Source organism: Rhipicephalus microplus, chromosome 7 (genome assembly GCF_043290135.1).
Source record: "Rhipicephalus microplus isolate Deutch F79 chromosome 7, USDA_Rmic, whole genome shotgun sequence".
Classification (NCBI taxonomy): domain Eukaryota; kingdom Metazoa; phylum Arthropoda; class Arachnida; order Ixodida; family Ixodidae; genus Rhipicephalus; species Rhipicephalus microplus.
The window spans coordinates 96,848,735-96,867,350 of NC_134706.1; the positions used below are offsets into that span (position 1 = coordinate 96,848,735).

The 18,616-nt window shown below is 44.7% G+C and overlaps 1 protein-coding gene across 7 annotated transcripts in view; it reads left to right on the top strand.

Annotated features, from left to right (window-relative positions):
* The window catches only part of LOC119179883 (uncharacterized), a 54,169-nt gene that overhangs the window by 21,760 nt on the left and 13,793 nt on the right, over positions 1–18,616 (top strand). For 5 of the 7 annotated variants that reach the window (XM_075869498.1, XM_075869493.1, XM_075869494.1 and 2 more), the window contains 2 exons: positions 4,687–4,830; positions 8,837–8,865. In XM_075869498.1, coding sequence (XP_075725613.1) covers positions 4,687–4,830; positions 8,837–8,865 — 173 coding nt within the window. Of the gene's footprint in view, positions 1–1,022; positions 3,765–4,686; positions 4,831–8,836; positions 8,866–18,616 lie in introns of those variants that run through there. The other 2 variants (XM_075869497.1, XM_075869499.1) reach the window with 2 other exon arrangements.

Below are 18,616 nucleotides of genomic sequence, written 5' to 3' on the forward strand. Positions count from 1 at the left end.
GGTATAAGCAGGGAGGTAGAAACACTTGTTTTCTTTTAGGTAGGAAAAGTACTGCTTTCGTTTTCTGTTTGTTTATTTTCAAAGAGTTAACTGAAGACCACATAGCAAGTGATGAGAGCGCATCGTTTGCAATTTTTTCTAAGTGTCCTATGTCATTAGAGGAAAAAAATAGGCTGGTGTCATCTGCATATATAATGTATTTCGCATGAGTGCTGATATTAGGAATATCATTTATATATACATTAAATAGCAGCGGCCCCAAAATGCTACCCTGAGGGACGCCATTTGAAATACTTAGAGTCTGTGAAGCGCAATTGTTAATGACTACGTATTGAGACCGTGAGCCCAGGTATGACTTCAATAGGTTAAGGGCGTGTCCACGTACACCGTAGTGCTCTAATTTTGCAAAAAGAATATCATGATTTAAGCAGTCGAAGGCTTTGCTGAAATCAACAAAAATACCAAGAGTTAAGAGCTGTGTCTCAAAATTTTTTAATATATATTCTTTTTGAACAAGTAGCGCATGTTCCGTAGATCTGTTTTGCGTAAAGCCATATTGACAGTCAGTTATTACGGAATGTTTAAGAAGAAAGCCGTTGAGTCGAACGCGGATTAGTTGTTCTAACCCCTTAGAGAAATACGGAAGAATAGACACTGGCCTGTAGTTTCCCAAAACGTTGGCGTCTCCTTTCTTATAAATCACGGTCACCCTGGCTAGTTGCATATTAGCAGGAAAATGAGCTGTTGTAAGCGCGGTGTTATAAATGTGTGTTAGACAAGGCGTAATTATATCAAGAACATACTTCACTGGCCGACTTTGAATATTGTGCGTATCAAGACTAGAGGTATCTTTTAACTTTCTGCATATAGAAAAAACTTCCGTTTCATCTGTTGGTGCAAAAAATAAGGATGGTCCTAGTTTGCCGCCTAGAAAACTAGAGATTCCAGCATTGAAATCACTGTGACCTACCTCAGAGAAAAATTTATTAAAAGTGTTAGCGAGATGCGAGCCGGACGTTTCGTTGCCTTCTATTACTAAACTTGTTATATTTCTGCCGATCGTGTTTCTATTTAAAAGCATGTTTAAGCATCTCCATTTTTCTTTTGGCTTTTTAGAAAGATTTTTGTCGAATAAGTTATTGTAATAAGCAGTTCTCGCTACTCTAATTTCTCTATTCAAGCGGTTGCGCAGTGATTTGTACTGTGCTAGTACGTCGGTGTCTCTCGTTTTAATGAACACCGCAAACATCTTGTGTTTCTTTTTAACTTGTCGTGTAAGCTGACTGGTCATCCAGGGTTTACGGGCATTCTTAGATGCATTTATAGTAACAATGGGAAAACACGCGTTGTATAACAAAAGAAACATTTCTAGGAATTTGCTGTAAGCACCGTCAGCTGTATTTTCTTTGTATACTGGAGCCCAATCCACTAAAGCAATGCGGCTCCTGAATTGTTCGAGCCTCTCTTGAGACAAAAGTTGCCGCTGAGTTTTTGTATTTGCTTTTGAATCGATTTGTTTTTGCAGAAACAAGAAAATAGGCAAGTGGTCACTTATATCGACTGCTATGCGGCCGGAAAGGAACGCACTACTGCTATTAGTAATTATAAGGTCCAGCAGTGAAGAGCAAGTAGCAGTGATTCGTGTAGGACTACTAATTACACTGTGAAAACCGGCAGCCTGGATGATTGATGACAACTGTTGCTGCGCGGGGCTGGGAGTGCTCATATCTATGTTGAAGTCTCCAGCTATACAAGAAGAGAATTTTTCTGAATTGAAAAAGAATATCTCGCGTTCAAAGTAATAAAAAAATGTGGATAAATTTCCCTGAGGGCGGCGATAAAGGACTGAGAATGTTTGACAGGCCGACTTCACAGTTAGCATTTCTATGTCCTCGTTACAAAAGCAGTGTTCAGATAGCAGTTCACAGACATAGGTGTTTTTCACTAGTAGCGCAACACCTCCCCCACGCTTCGCTGTACGGTTAACATAAAAAGAATTATAGCCAGGCATGCGCAAAACATCCGTTTCATGACGGTACCACGTTTCAGTTAAACAGATGACGTCAAACGAGTTTGTTAAGCCTGCCAAAAAATGGGTCAGTTGATCAGCTTTGTTCACAGCAGATTGCATGTTGAAATGTATTATTTTCAACTTGTTTTTGTCTGTGGCAGCATGTGTATAAAGCTGTGAAGGCGTGAAAAGAGGTGTGGTACCCGGGCAATTTTCCAGAGGCGAGAAAAGAGCAAACAGGTCATGTATGAGTAGTTATGGCATCGAACTAAGTCATTCTCGACAAATCAGCTTGGCAGTTGATCCGAATGACATCGGAGGTCTCCGTTTTGCGTGCTAGTATGCTGCCGTTCTTTGTCCACACGTATTTCCAAAACGTTTCCCTTTTCTTCGCGATAGCTGCGCCAAGAAGGCGTTTGTTGTGTGGTGTCAAATGTTCATTGACGTAGATCCGCTGTTTGGGCCCCGTGAAGTCAATATCAGAAGTTGACAGGTTTGCTTTCTTTGCTGCCTCAAGAAAATGGTTTCGTTTGGTTCGGGTCGTGAATCTGATAATAAGATTAGCATCGTTACTATTTTTGGTCTTGACGCTATGGGCAATGTCAATGTCTGCTAGGTCGAGAGGAATCTTGATAGTTTGCGCAATCTTCAAGGCCATCTCCGCGGCTCTGTCTTTAACCGTGAGTGGCAAGCCTTTTATTTCTACATTATTGAGCCTGCTGTATTGCTCTAGTTCTAGGATTTTGCTTTCAGCTTTATCTAGCCTTTCGGTTAGGTCCTTGTTTTCTTGCCTTAAAATGGCACAATCCTCTCTTGTCCTCTTGACCTCAGCAGTCAGAGTTTTCAGTTCCGCTAGAGCACTTTTGAAATCATCAGCTGTGCTAGAACAAAATGTTATGCTCTGATTCATCGTTCGGATTTCAGCGCGCATTTCGCGCTTGAAGTCTTCAATAGCCTTTACAACATCAATCGCGGGAGGCATGGTGAAACTAAATTGCAATACAAACACTCAGTCGGCAGTGGCAAAAAAAAAAAAAAAAAAAAAAAAAAAAAAAAAAGGTGGTGTACACCTATGTACTGGTGCACTCACCTATGCAGCACAAATCAATAGCATGGAACAGTTAGTCGCTTGCTCAGCGTGCCACCGCCGACTGGACGGCCGATCCGATGAAGGGGTCTTTTTGTAGTTTCGGTAGCAGGTGACGTCACGATGCTGCTGGTGCTGACCTCTCTCGTAGGCGTAGATGACACAGTGTGCTTGCGCACGCGTCCACGGCCACAGCTTCCTGGTGTGATGTCAGCAGCCCTATGCAGCACAAATCAATAGCATGGAACAGTTAGTCGCTTGCTCAGCGTGCCACCGCCGACTGGACGGCCGATCCGATGAAGGGGTCTTTTTGTAGTTTCGGTAGCAGGTGACGTCACGATGCTGCTGGTGCTGACCTCTCTCGTAGGCGTAGATGACACAGTGTGCTTGCGCACGCGTCCACGGCCACAGCTTCCTGGTGTGATGTCAGCAGCCCTATGCAGCACAAATCAATAGCATGGAACAGTTAGTCGCTTGCTCAGCGTGCCACCGCCGACTGGATTTAAACAGTTAGGAGCAAGTGCTAGTCCATCTCTTTTTCTGCCCCGCGTTCGTATGTATTACGTGTTCTTTTGTACCCTCTGTTCTTGAATGATTGCTGGTTACCTCGCCGTTTCACTAAAACAAGCATTATGTCACCGTAGTCACACCATAACTAAAGTTGCCGTAAGTATTTCATTACCTTCTAGGCCAAGATTAGCCGAACAGTCGTTCCTCTGCTTGCTTTCCTTGTAGCTTGGTTGAGGTGCCCACCTAAAAGCAATCCTTGACTCGTGATTAAGAAGGCGATACAATGGGGGCATTTTAACACTGTCACGTTGCGTTCTTGAAGGGGAAGCTAAAGTTTAATTCAAGTGTTTTGTCTGCTTATGGCGCCAAGGTGTCGTGATGGTACTTAGAATTATGGTTAGCTGAGCTAGTTGGTACGTATTCGTCTAAGAAGACAGGACATGCAAACACAGGCACAATAGGGTCAGGACACCACATACGTCAAGACACCTTCTTTAGTTGTTAGCAGGCATTTGTATTGTCCTGACGTCCTTCCCGTGGCCTTGTTTTCACGCCCTCCCTTTTTAGAATGAAGATGCCATATTGCCATATGGAAACATCGGTATCGCTTCCCCATTTGTTTAAGGTTAGATAGGACCACTAAAACAGTCGTTGAAGTTCTATCAGATGGAAATATACACTCTTTTCACCTGGTCAATGAGCTGATAACGCAAGAATAACTTCTCTTAAAACATCTTTTATCATTACAACTTGCCTCCTACTCGATTGCAACCTGGCATGTGCAGACATTGCGATATTCGTGGATAATATCATTGTGCTGTTAACAATTATATGAAATTATCCGTACATCCACCACTGTATACTTAGCCATCGTGTTTCCTAATTAGACATTTTTTTTTCCTGTGGCTAAGCTCCCTGTCCTTCCTCCTTTTGTTCCTCCTCCTTTTTCCTGTGGAAAATCGCTGTGATTAAAATACATGCTACTTTTTTGTTACCGGTATTTTCCTCATTACTTCTACTATTACTGCTTGTCCTCATATTATGACCAATGGTGTCAGAATTGCTTCTGTTTCTGCAGTTGCTGCTTAACCCACAACACCTCATTATCAGCCGGGCAATATATACCAATCATGATTATCCACTCTGCGTTCGATCCCGTCTTAAGAAATTTGTGGAAGTTGGATATAACCACAACGTAAGCTATTTTGAAAGAGGCTATCAGGTAAGAAGTACGTCTTCAAGACACAACAAGCGAGCTTCGTTTTATTTTTATTGTTTGCTCTCCGCATAGATTGCTTGCCTGGGTTCCCCATACAGCAAGGGTATTTCATCGTGGGCTGTGCATACAATCGCAAATAATTCGTTTGAATCACGCATCATTCACTTTAGAATGCTCCGTGACAAATTTATCCATAATTGCAGCCAAAGAATGTTGCATATCAAGAAATTGCAATAAAAAATTTCGCCATTCGAAAGTTCTCAGACAAAATTTTGATATTTGATGTCGCAGTGCGAAAGGTAAAAACATTTAGATCTCCAGGGCGTTTTTACGGAGAAGCTGTGGGCACTCGGAGGTTCTTGGACTGTGGTTTAGGAGAGGAAGGGGGGGGGGGGGGGGACTCTGTTTACGGTTTTCCTTTACACACCCGTAGTGCGGGCTCGGTCAATCAGACTTTGCTGATATTACAGGTTCTCAGTGGCCAGAAGCTCTTTGAATCCCTCCACTGGGGGATTATCTACTGATGCTCAGGCTCGTATCGGCTGAGATTCCCATGTGACGTGGTGTAGCGTTGCCTTTGTAGAGCACCATAGCAGTGAAGAGCGTACGGCAGGGTCAGAATTTTTTTGAGGGTTTAGCAAATCGTTCCTTCTCCGACAAGCCCCCCCCCCCCCCTGCTTACAAACACACAAGAAAAGAAACTTAATTGAGTACGCGCTACAGGAAATCGTAAGCTTTTCTACCAAGTGAAAACTAAGCCAAATTTGTTCACGAGAAAAAACTCCTTCAGTCATGTAGAGAAAAAAACGACATCATTGGCGTGGTACCTTCACCGGTAAGCACTATGTGTGTTTTCTTCTGATAGGCTCTTACAACCAGTATGCCAATTTGACCGGTGCGGGACGCAATCACTCGGATCAGCAAGAGAATGAATAAATAGACACAAAAATAGGAAAAATTGCAAAAAATAGTAGTAAATATTAGTCGATATAAATAAAAATAACAAAGAAGTGAGGTTATAAAAAGACACAGCAAGAAATAAGCAGACAAAAGCATATAAAATTAGAGAAAGAAAAATAAATAAATAAATATAGAGCAAGGAAGACCACTCAGCCATGCTCTAAGACGATTCACCGTTGTAGTGCAAGGCTGCCGTAGTTTCAATTGTACATTTGACATGAAAACTTTCATGAATATAAAGATCATTGTCAAGCACAAATGATAAAGACAAATGCCTTTACCGGCAAACTGGCGCTTGGTTTTCGCGATTCCGCCAACTACTAATCTCCTAAATGAATCGACGCTCTTTCGATGACAAACTGCTGTTTTGTAACGAAACAAAAGAGAAACAACTTACGACTTGTCAGCAATGCGCATCTCGCACTTTTAAAGGAGATGCTAATTGCATTAAAGAAAAAAAAAACATGCGCATGTGTACAACGTAGGGACAACATCCAATCAAACACAAATGTAGGTTTCTGTTTAGAGAAATACGTAAAATAAAGAAAAAACCGTCACATTATTAGAAGAAATTAAGATATTTTTATTTCATTTTTTCTATTTAGGGCGTTACCCTTCTCTGTATCACTACATCCTTTGACTTAACTCCTGACCTCACATAATGCATTTGTAGGGTTTTTTTTTTTTGCGACAAAGTTTCTCACGTCATAATCTGATCACTTATCGAGGGTACCAGAGATTTCACGCCGCCACTTTTCATCGTTAACCTGAAATGTACTAATGACCGTCATAGTTTCCCTTAGCCAGCGATCTTTTGTGCAGCTAAGCACAAAGACGATTATTAGATTACTTGCCCAGGTGTAATGAAAAAGTCAAAAGGAAGCATTACGCTGTACGGCAGAAACAAATAACGATTGAATGATTGATATGTGGGGTTTAACATCCCAAAACAGCAATATGATTATGAAAGACGCCGTAGTAGAGGGCTCCAGAAAGTTCGAATCCCTGGATTTCTTTAACGGGCACCCAAATCTCAGAACATGGGCCTACAGCATTTCTCCCTCCAATGGAGATGCAGCCGCTGCAGCCGGGATTCAATCCCGCGACCTGAGGGTCAGCAGCTGAGTACCTTAGCCACTATACTACCGTGGCGGGGCAACGAATAGCGAGGTAAAAACTGTCCCATTTCCCCAAGACGGCTAGGGATTCTGAAATGTTCATTATTGTGCCTCTATTACACGCATGTATAGGAGAGTCAGAACACTAATTGATGCGTGAATGAAAACGCTCATCGTAAAAGTTTTACGCAGAAGGGGGCTCGCAAAAGAAAAGGCTATCATCAGTCTGCTTGTAGCACGACGTTACAATAAAACAAACATGCGCATTTCTGCTAGAACAACAATGTCTACTACGTTGCCCAAAAAGTCCCTGAACCAAAATTTTTATTTTGTATATGCAGCAGTACGCACACACACACACGCACACACACACACACACACACACACACACACACACACACACACACACACACACACACACACACATATATATATATATATATATATATATATATATATATATATAGGTATGGGATATGGCACAACGGGAGCGTTGTCAACAAGGATAAATATATTTATTTCCCAACAGTTTCGGGAGGGGACCTCCCTTCATCAGGGGATGAGTTATACTGACATGAACTTCCTTGCTGCCGCGTATATATATATATATATATATATATATATATATATATATATATATATATATATATATATATATATATATATATATATATATATATATATATATATATATATATATATATATATATATAAGAAACCTTACTATATTAGTATTGAAAATCAGTGAAACGTTCTCGCATTTATATATGTGTTATAGCACCGCTCTTAGGCCCCTGTGATTTTAAGATTTTAATAGGCGGTGTCCCATTGGCCATCACATTTACCATTTGAGTCTCGACCGTGTGAACCAGAGCTTGCCGAAGGAATTGGGTAAGCCCAACTACCATGTACAGCAGGTGTGAGTGTCAAACGAAAATTAAGAATGTTGCCGCATGAGTTGGGCAAGCAAAGAACACCTAAGTACGTAGGCACTGACTTGCGTTAGACATCAACATAATATGTCTCGCCAGTGTAGATTAACACTTCACAGTCTACCACTAGAAGTCCAATACGGACAGTATGCCAGCCGCTGAGTTTCGTTTTTTGTTCCCTTATAAACTGGAATTTGTCGCTGCTAAGTGGTACACTATGACAGAGAAGCCACACTTCTTATCAGTCTCGAGCTGAAGGACCTAAATGAAGGTCCGATTTCGCGGCGCGCCTTGGTACTTTGCCTTACTGAAACATGAGTCCCAAACACCAGCTCGAAGTCGTGCCCTACCACTGCTGTTGCAATAACAGAGATCACAACAGAGTGGCCTAGGCGGCTGTCTGCTTGCGCACAAGTATGTCTGCAGAACTTATAAAAATTTTCTACTTCAGATGAAGTTGAAATGAACCGCAAAGTTGGACGATGGCTTGCTCGTAGCGAGTGCGCACTTTTGTGCCACCACGCTTAACAAACACGTCGCGCAGTTTTTGCGCCTCGAAATAACTGCACATTCATCCACATAAATGTTACTTCTGAGTGACTTTATTATTCATAAAAATACAAACACATTTTACAACTTACGAGCAAGTAATATCCTGTTCCTCTTCATTGTACCTTTTTCTACTGATAAGATTGCCTCACAGAACACTTGTATAGACATCGTCTTCAAGAATCGGCCTTTCTCACGCAAATCGAACATATTTACTTTCACTATATTGTGACCACGAAGTTTATTTTATTAGAATAAAGACTGGCAGTCTGGTGTTTCCTAAAAAAGAGCCGTGGAAAATGAATGTGGTATGCCGCTCACTATACACTTTCATTTCTTTCTCAAGCTGTTTGTCTCAACCTACAGAAAACTAAAACACCTCAACAACTACCCCCAAAGTTGCATTAGGGGGTGTCGTAATCATCGGTAGTTTCTTTTTGTATATTGCAGAACGAAACACATGGAAGGCGATATTACCGGTGAGTACATAAATGGTTGATGTAAAAAGAGTTATGATTATAAGTTATTTGTTTTTGCCGTTGGCGTTACCTGATGGAATAGGATTAGTAGTTCAGATGTTCTTCAGAAGTTTTGCCACAATTTTTTCATAATATTCAAAGTAGCGCAAACTAGAGGACAACAAGTAGCCAAAACGGTTACTCGCCGCTGAAAAGTATATTAAAAATAAGAAAAGAAAAAGATCATTCACTTATTGTTCTCTAGTTTGTGTTACTTTAATTAATGTACAAGCATGCCTACGGGCCCTGTTGTCGACCTTGCTGCATTTTGTTTTCATAACATGCTACAGTATTATTATGAGTGAAGACATAAACCGTCAATTATCATAAATATTGCGTGAATTGAACTAGCATTTGTGTTGTGGATGCGCCCTACACAGGAGAATGGCTTGCCCATGGTCCCTAAAGCAACAGCAGCGTCTTCGCTGATGTAACACTCGTGATTACAGCCATACTGATAGTCTTCGATTGGGTAGGGTACCTAATGCAACAATGAAGTGAACGTATACAAATCTTCTAAATTTAGGAGTGCGTAGATGAGCGGAATGATGAAGAACACTGGTAGCTATGTTTCTGGCAGCTATGTTTCAGGCTGCTATGACGTTACGAGAAAATAGTGGGACCATTCGCATGAAAATTTGAATGGAATATCATGCGACTGACCTTATGGCCTTATATTCATGAATGAGCATAAGGGGAGATGCGCGTCGAAAAATCGCGTTTTTCGCGGAATTTTTCAGTTTTGAGATTTTACCTGTAAAATTATCTTTGTTTATTCAGCTACAACTCCGCAAAAGATCAAGGCAAAATTCGAACGAGAAGTTAGTAAAAATTCTATTTTATTCAGCCACGGTGGCTCGAGAAAGTGCTAGTTTCGTCGCAAATCAGCAACTTTCGATCGTCTCCATCTCGAGAATGCGGCGTCTCCCGCCATTGCTGTTTGCTTGGAGAGGTTGAGTAAGCCTTCGTTTAGCCTACAGCACCTCCCTCAGTTTCGCATTTTGGCCCAAAATAATAAAAAAAGGCACGTTTCGGCGCCTGTTCAAGCGTTTCTACTGGACATTTAAATCACGTGGTGCTCTAGCGAGGCCGCCATTGGCCTACACGGAGACGTTGCTGCGGCGAAGCACCGAAGCCTGCATCCGTCCTCGACTGTGTACGGCGACTCGATCGAACTCTGTGGCCCTTTTCTTGCGTTTTTTCAGTTATTTCGTAATGAACGAACCGAAAAAGCGCGATTTCCGAGCTCGGAAGGCTCGGGCGAAGATCCCGCACCGAGTGCGGCGTCGCAAACCTCTACGGAAAGTGACAGCGGGAAGCAGCCGCCCGACGCCTCCGGCTAGCCCTAACCAGCACATCGGCCACTCGGACGAAATCGACGCCGCGCTGAACTTTGTGAGCGCTTCGGAGGTGAAGATTGGACTCTTCGAGAACGATAGAGCAGCAAGCGATCGGAACTCTGCGAGTGCTGTGATATGCGATATCAGTGCGCTTACGGTGCTGATAAGTGGATCTGCTTGCCCTGCGTGCCACACCTGTACCCTCGCGGTACGTGAACCGGTCGAAAAACGGAAGGGTCTCTCGGCGTTTCTCGAGTTGCATTGTGCGAACAGTGAGTGCCCTGAATCAGTACTTTCTTCTGTGCACACCTCGAGCCGTGTTGTGCCTGGTGAGCTTGCGAACGGTGCTAGCGGAAGCCGGGAATATCGGAGTGGGAGCTCCCGCGACAGCTTCGCCGTGAACGTCAAGGCAGTGGTAGCTGCGCGCGCGATTGGCATCGGGCACAAAAACTTATTTTGAAATTTACACTTTTCTTTTCGAGGTAGGCAAAGGTAGACTATGCCATTCCCAATGAACAGCTAATGCATCTTGAACCACATGCAGTGCGCTGTTCGTTGTCCGTCGCTAAGCTAACTGTAGGACCGCGGTAACAATTGGTATCACGGCAATTTTTGTGTGCTTTTATTTGCTTTGCGGCGTAAGCTTGGGAAGGCATGTCAGCCGCGGGCAGCCAGCGTTGCTTGAGTGACAAGCGGTTCAAGCGCGACCGACCAGTTTTGCCGCGAGCGCAGACACACGGCGCGAGCATATTACCCCGCTTTGTTCGACGCCAGAGACGGTCGAGCGTTTCGAGTTACTATTAACTCAAGGAAAAGGGAACCATCCGGGGCAACAAAAGGGGTGAGATTATAAAACGTCGTTATGACGGTCCCCTAATTGCCTCTCGGCACTGGCAGTCGGCGCATCAACCGGCCTCTTCCGAGATCCTGCGCCCCGCGGTGACTCCTCGCATCGGCTCGGCGTATGGCCCGGCTACGTACTGTTTGCGCGCCTGCAGAATCGGTGGCGCGCGTTCCGAAAACTCAGAAGGCGCCGAGGACTTTTTCTGCCAGCCCGGCTTTGGTCTAGTAACTCTCAGAAGCGGGCTCGCGACACGGGAAATGGGGACGGCCACCCGTTCGACGCCTGGGTTGCCTATTGTTGAATCGGGCATGTCTTCGACTGCGTCCCCGTTTATCCGGATAAATGAGCTCGTAAGGAGAAACATGCACGGTCAGCGAGCGGTTCCTCGTACGGCGCACAGAGGCAAGAGGATTATAGCCCCGTCGCCAAGAAATTGACGTGGTAGAGGGAAGTCGGCCTACGACCGCAATACCGAGTACGGCTAGCTCTGTCTAGATAATTGTGCGCCGCGAAGCTGGCCTTGGCCTCTATGCTTTTTCTAGTTTTGTTTTATTTACGTTTTGGTTGTTGTGTTGTTTGGGGAAAGTGCATGAGTCCCACGTGCACGAAGGCGGCATCCTCGTGGCGGGTTTTTGTGATCTACTTAAGGTACTGTCCAATCAAAGGACAAGCAGGTGATTATTTGCCGAGAGTGTTGTAAGGGCGGAGCGCCAGCAAGGGATAAGAAGAGGCCCCGGGGCTCCGCCAAGTGTTCTGAACCGAGCTTGCAGTGTTAGGCACCATCGGCTCCGCCGAACCCCGTAGGGTCGCCCTACAGAAGTCGGTTCATTTCCAAGTTGTTTTTATTTTATTTTTTTTGTAACATTGATGTCCCTTGTTTTGTGAAATCTGTAAATACAAGTTTTTCTCAGCCATCTAGAACTTCTTCAGAGTTGCTTCTGCTTCATCGTCAAGCGACCAGCAGGCCAATAGCCGCTGTTGGATTAGTGGCGTACGTTTATTCTCCCACTTTGCTACACCACCGCGGGTGGTGCGCCTCGGGCACCGAGTGGGGAGAAGTCGTTTCTTATACATCGAGAAGAGAACCTGATTTTACTCTATCTTTAAACTGTAAACGTTAATTTAGTCTTTTTACGCTGACTTGGCCCCATATTGTGTTGCAGTGAGGCAAATTCATTAGAAAGACGAAATTTCTACGGATTCAGTGACTTGACACACTGAATACTGATGAAACACCGAACGTGTGCCTCATAAATATCGCGGTATAACGTGGAGTGTTCACGAAAATCTCTCAAGTCTGTTGCTTATCAATAACCAAATGACAGCCGCGCATCCCATGGCTCTAACCTAACCTCGTCATGTATGCGCTGAGCAGCAGCCAGCGCCGAAGCACGACGACTAATGAAGACAATCCGTGCAGCTAGAGGTACGCTCTCACCAGCTTCTGGCGCGAGCGGTATAAAGTGCGGCAGTGATCCGGCATGGCGCGAGTAGAGTACGGGCTACTGTGTTTGTACCAGGGGTGCCACAGCCACGTCCACACGTGAGAAATGGCACCAGAGTTTGGAGACTTCCGCCATAGTCTGGAATTGGTTGTGGTTCTATTCTACTCGGTTTATGCGAACGAAACACCCAGCGTAAGCCAATAAGATCCCTTTAAGTCAATAACCCATTAACTGCTTTGAAAACAGACCTCGTTCTGCCAAAACTGTCACCAAACAGCTTTGGACGAGTCAAAATCAGGCTAACGAATAACTTCCTCTAGCGTTCAAGCGGAGACGCGCGCATTCAAGGGCAGATTGCGTGTCATTCACTAGATAGCAGCAGTCGCTCAAGAATTTAATTTTCTTTCGCAACCAGAGCGCGGTTTTTGTATGAAAAGACAACGTGCCGTGGTGGCGACCCCCGCATAGCTTGCGCGAGAACACGTTGAAGAAGCCATTTGTTTTCTTCATTTTTTGAGATTATAATGATAGGAGTACAATTATCGTGTGTCCCGGGGAGGAGAGGGGGTAGACAGCAATGACGGTGAATGAGTAGCTTCTCCGGGAATGGTGAAGACAGGCCAGACGCGAACATCCTGAGTGCCCGCCAGTGAAGCCGCTTTGCTTTATTCTGCGTTGTGAAAGGTTCCACGCAGCCCTAAAGCTTCCCGAGTAAAATAGACCGAAGCTGCTCAGCCTACACAAGTGAGGAAATGTCTGCAGCTGTTTTGTTTGTGATGTCTTTATTTTTATAACAGCAAGTAGCTTGTTTTCTATGCAAAGTCCTGAAATAAACTTTATTCGGATAATTTGACTAAGTATGTCGAGAACATAATTTTACCATAGACTAGATACCTTTTACTACAATAAGAACCAGTTCTGCAATAAAAATAGGCACTTTTGGACAGGACAAAATGAGCGGTTAAGGGGTTAATGGTAACTAGCTTGGCATTACATGCCTAGTGTAAACTTCTTCCATTTCACAAAGAGTTTAGGCAAAGAGAGCACAGTCACTTATCTCAAAAAATGCTGTGTATGACTAGGAGAACCAAAAATACGCCCGGAAGCGCTGTCACGAGTGGTCTCCATTGGCTGTGTTATCGGTTACGTCGTTCACAGTGTACCAGAGCACGCATGCTTTTAGCCGCGTTGTTAGTAAAGTCGTCCAACCCGTCATAGCCGTAACGCTAAACGCATGTCCATCAGTTTCTTCTGAAACCTTCCCATGTGTGTGCCACGTGCCGCTTCGAAGAGCGCTGACAGTGAAAACGTGAAAGAGCTCGCATTGGCCGGGCTGATTGTGCAGTTCTGGCACAAAAACAGGTCTGGGAGGACCAGTGCAGCCAGCAACTGTGTACCTAGAATCCGGCAGCCTTCCAAGCGACGGTAAATCACGAACAGGAATGCAAGCGCCGGTGGCGGGCGGATCTTGCAAACTACGCCGCCGTGTTAGCCCGCGATGTCAAACGCTTGCAACAGCGCCACGCCGAACAATGAATGCGTGGTCGTTAAAGAAAGAAAAAAATGTACCTTATTCTTTTCTGCCTTTAGGCGACACTGCGCAGTGCTATGCCGAACAAGTGGTGTTGCGGCGTTGACAATGATGCGGAAGCGTCTTTCGCGGGGCGGGGGGGGGGGGGGGGGGACGCCCGCTTTCGGAAGGAGTTTCTCGAGTGGCACTTTGATTGCGGCTGCGACGTCTGCCACCACCTGTGTTTGAGAACAACTTCTGTGATTACGCATTGCGAAACGCATTGATCTGCTTATTTAAAAAAACTCCATTACAGTGATCATGCGGGGCAGAGTGCGTGGCATGTGAATTGAATACTGTGGTAAACGCAAGGATTGATTGATGTGCGGGATTCAATGCCCCAAAACTACCATATGGTTATGAGAGATGCCGTAGTGGTAGACTTTAGAAATTTAGACCACCAAATAAGTTGTCTAAAGAACCATTAAAAACCTTAAGATTCTTAATGCAGCGATGGCGTAGTGGTTATAGCATCCGCCTCGCATGCAAAAGGTCCGTGGTTCAAATCCCGGTGCCGCGCAGTTCCCAACCAAATAAAAAATCTGCGTGGTGATGAAACTGCATTAAGAGGCTCGGGTGCAGCCTCACCGGCAACCACCACCGGGAACGCACTCCCTCACCAGAAAAGGATTAGCCACCCTGGTGCAGTATCTGGCCACTACCTGCCACATGCATACATTAAATAACTCGCGGCCCTCAGTCCCTAGCAGCTGCGAAGCAACTGACCACGGCGGCGGCCAGATCTGCAACGCGGCAGAAGGCGCTAAGAATCTCTGGATCCGGACAGGCCACCATTGGAACCTGAACTTGGTAACGTTTAGCGCTAGAACCTTATCTACTTAGGGAAGTCTAGCTGTACTAATCGAGGAGCTAGAGGGTGCTAAATGTGATATAATAGGGCTCAGTGAGGTTAGAAGGACAGATGAGGCTTATACGGTGCTATAGAATGGGCCCGGCCTTTGTTAGAGGGGCTTGGCTGACAAAAGAGAACTGGGAGTGGGGCTCCTAATTCACAGAAACATAGCTGCCAACATATAGGCATTATATTTGACGTATGCATGTGGGAGGTACCGTAATTAAACTGAATAAAAGATACAAGATGAAGGGGGTACAGGCTTACGCGCCTACATCCAGCCATGATGACGTTTCAGTTGAAAGCTTCTATGAAGACGTGGAATCGGCAATGAGTAAGGTGAAAACACAGTATACTATACTGATGGGAGACTTTAGTGCAAAGGTAGGGAAGAAGCAGGCTGGAGACCAGGCAGTAGGAGATTATGGCATCGGTACTAGAAAAGCCAGAGGAGAGCTACTAGTAGAATTCAGAACGCAATAATTTACAGATTTTGAATACCTTCTATCGAAAACGAGGAAACCACAAGTGAACATGGAGGAGCCCTAATGGCAAAAGTAAGAACGAAATAGACTTTATAATTAGTGCACACCAAGGCATCGTGCAGGAAGTGGAAGTGGTTGGCAAGGTACGATGCAACGACCATAGAATGGTACAGTCTCAAATTCGCCTATACTTGAAGAAGGAACCACAGAAACCGATACGCAAGAAGCCAATCAATGAGCTTGCACTGAGAGGGAAGTACAGGAATTCAGAATCTCGCTTCAGTACAGGGTCTCGGCTCTTTGTGAGAAAACCAACCTTAGCGTAGATAGAATGAATGATAATCTGACGATTATCATTGCGAAGTGTGCAGTGGAGTTGCAGGCAGGGTAGTTAGACAGGACACTGGCAAGCTTACCTAAAAACAAAGAATCTCATTATGAAGTGTTAAATAATAAATATCTCAAGTACAACAGACAACATAGAACTGGCAGAGCTTTCAAAGTTGATTAATAGGCATACGGTATGCGATGTAGGAAGGTATAACATGGAGAGAATCGAACACGCTCTGAAAAACGAAGGGAGCGTCAAAACAGTGAAGAGGGAACTTGGAATAGGCAAAAATCGGATGTTTGCACTAAGGGACAAAAAAGGCAAAACAACCACCAATATGGATAGGATAGCTAAAATAGCGGATGAGTTTTACATAGATCTGTACAATAGCCGGGACAACCACGACTTTGATACTATAGGAACTAGCAGTAACCCAGATGGCACCCCACCAGTAATGATAGAAGAAGTCAGAAAAGCTTTGGTGAACATGCAAAGAGGCAAAGCTGCTTGTGAGGATCAGGTAACATCAGATCTGCTGAAAGATGAAGGACAGATTGTGTTAGGAAAACCCGCCACTCTATTTACGAGGTGTCTCCTGAGGGGAAGAATATTAGAGTCTTGGAAGAATGCTAAAATCATCTCAATACATAAGAAAGGAGATGACAAGGACTTGAGGAATTATAGGCTGATCAGCTTGCTCTCTGTAGTATACAAGCTATTTACAAAGGTAATTGCCAACAGAGTAAAGAAAACATTAGAATTCAGTCAACCGAAGGAACAAGCAGGATTTCGAACAGGCTACTCAGCAACCGACCACATGCATACTATCAATCAGGTAAGAGAGAAACGCTCAGAATATAACCAACCACTATACATAGCCTTCTTAGATTACGAGAAGGCGTTTGATTCAGTTGAAATATCAGCCGTCATGCAGACAATGTGGAATCAGGGCGTCGATGAAGTATATATAAACATCCTGGAAGTAATCTACAGGGAATCAACTGCTACCATAGTGCTCCATAAAGAAAGCAACAGAATACCAATCAAGAAGGATGTAAGGCAGGGGGACACAGTCTCCACAATGCTATTTAGCGCGTGCTTACAGGAAGTTTTCAGAAGCCTAGGTTGGGAACAGTTAGGGATAAGAGTTAATGGAGAGTACCTTAGTAACCTGCGCTTCGCCGATGACATTGCATTGCTGAGTAACTCAGGGGACGAATTGCAACGCATGATTGTGGAGTTAGACAAGGAGAGCAGAAAGGTAGGCCTTAAAATGAATCTGCAGAAAACGAAAGTAATGTACAACAACCTCGGAAAAGAGCAGCGCTGCGAGATAGGTAATAGTGCACTTCAAGTTGTGAAAGACTATGTCTACTCAGGGCAGGTAATAACCGTGGAGCCGAACCACAAGATTGAAGTAACTAGAAGATTAAGAATGTAGTGGAGCACATTTGGCAAGCACTAGCTCTCAAATTGTGACAGGTAGATTGCCACTATTCATCAAGAGGAAGGTATAAAACAGCTGTATCTTGCCGGTACTTAGCTACGGAGCAGAAACCTGGAGACTTACAAAAAGAGTTCAGCTTAAATTGAGCACGACGCAGCGAGCAATGGAAAGAAAAATGATAGGGGTAACCTTAAGAGACAAGAAGAGAGCAGAGTAGATTAGGGAACAAACGGGGGTTAAAGATATCATAGCTGAAATAAAGAAGAGGAAAAGGACATAGGCTAGGCATGTAGCGCACAGACAGGATAACCGCTGGTCATTAAGGGTAACTAACTGGATTCCCAGAGAAGGCAAACGGGTTAGGGGGGAGACAGAAGGTTAGGTGGGCAGATGAGATTAAGAAGTTTCCGGGTATAGATTGGCAGCAGCAAGCACAGGACCGGGTTAACTAGTGGAACATGGGAGAGGCCTTTGTCCTAAAGGGGACATAGTCAGGCTGATGATGATGATGAAGGTTCTTTAACGTGTACTCAAATAAGAGAACACAATCCTACAACATTTCCGCCTCCATCGGAAATGCAGCCGCCCCAGCCAGGATATGACCCCGTGACTTGCGGGTCAGCAGCCGAGTACCTTAGCCACTAGGCGCCGCTGTGAAATGCCAACGCCCAGCCCAGAACTCTGGCATCCCACTCCCCCGTCCGCGCGCTCCTCACTATCAACCGTTCGCTGGCTGGGCGCCTCGTCAAGGCAATGGCAGAAGTTAGTTGTAGGCGATTGTCTAACGGCAACCATACCCTCACTCGGTGCGAGAAATGCCTTCGCATTTCTTCACGATTCCCTTGGGGGAGGCGGGGGTATTTCGACTCTGGTAAAGAGGATAGCCTTCCTTGAGGTACTTCGAGGCCATAGTTTCGGTGTGTCTCTCTATTCATTTGTCTGTTTGTCCACCGGAACGAAACCCGAAACGGCGAAAATCAAACACCATCCGCAGCGCCCACCAATATTGCTCAAGTTTCAGCGCTCATACTTGTACAATTGTCGGTTTAAAAAGAATTATTGCGCACAGCTGAGGCACAATAACAACACGCCAATATTTTGTGGTGTCGTTTCATACTGGAGGTTGCATACATAAGTAACTGTAAGGACCATAGCGTTTATCACGCTGCGTTGACAATGTAAACGCAAGTGTTTCCAACGCTTTGCTAAGATGACACGGTACTCGTCGCTTTGCGTTATACGTCTTATTGCCTCCGAGGTGGGCGCGCGCGCCGCGTGCTTGCTATATCAAAGGTCACCCTTCGTTTTCTAAGATAACTGCCACATAGCGCTTATGACTCACACGCTTCGATTCACTTGTTCGCCTCCGCTGCACGTATAAATGCACGCATCGAGGC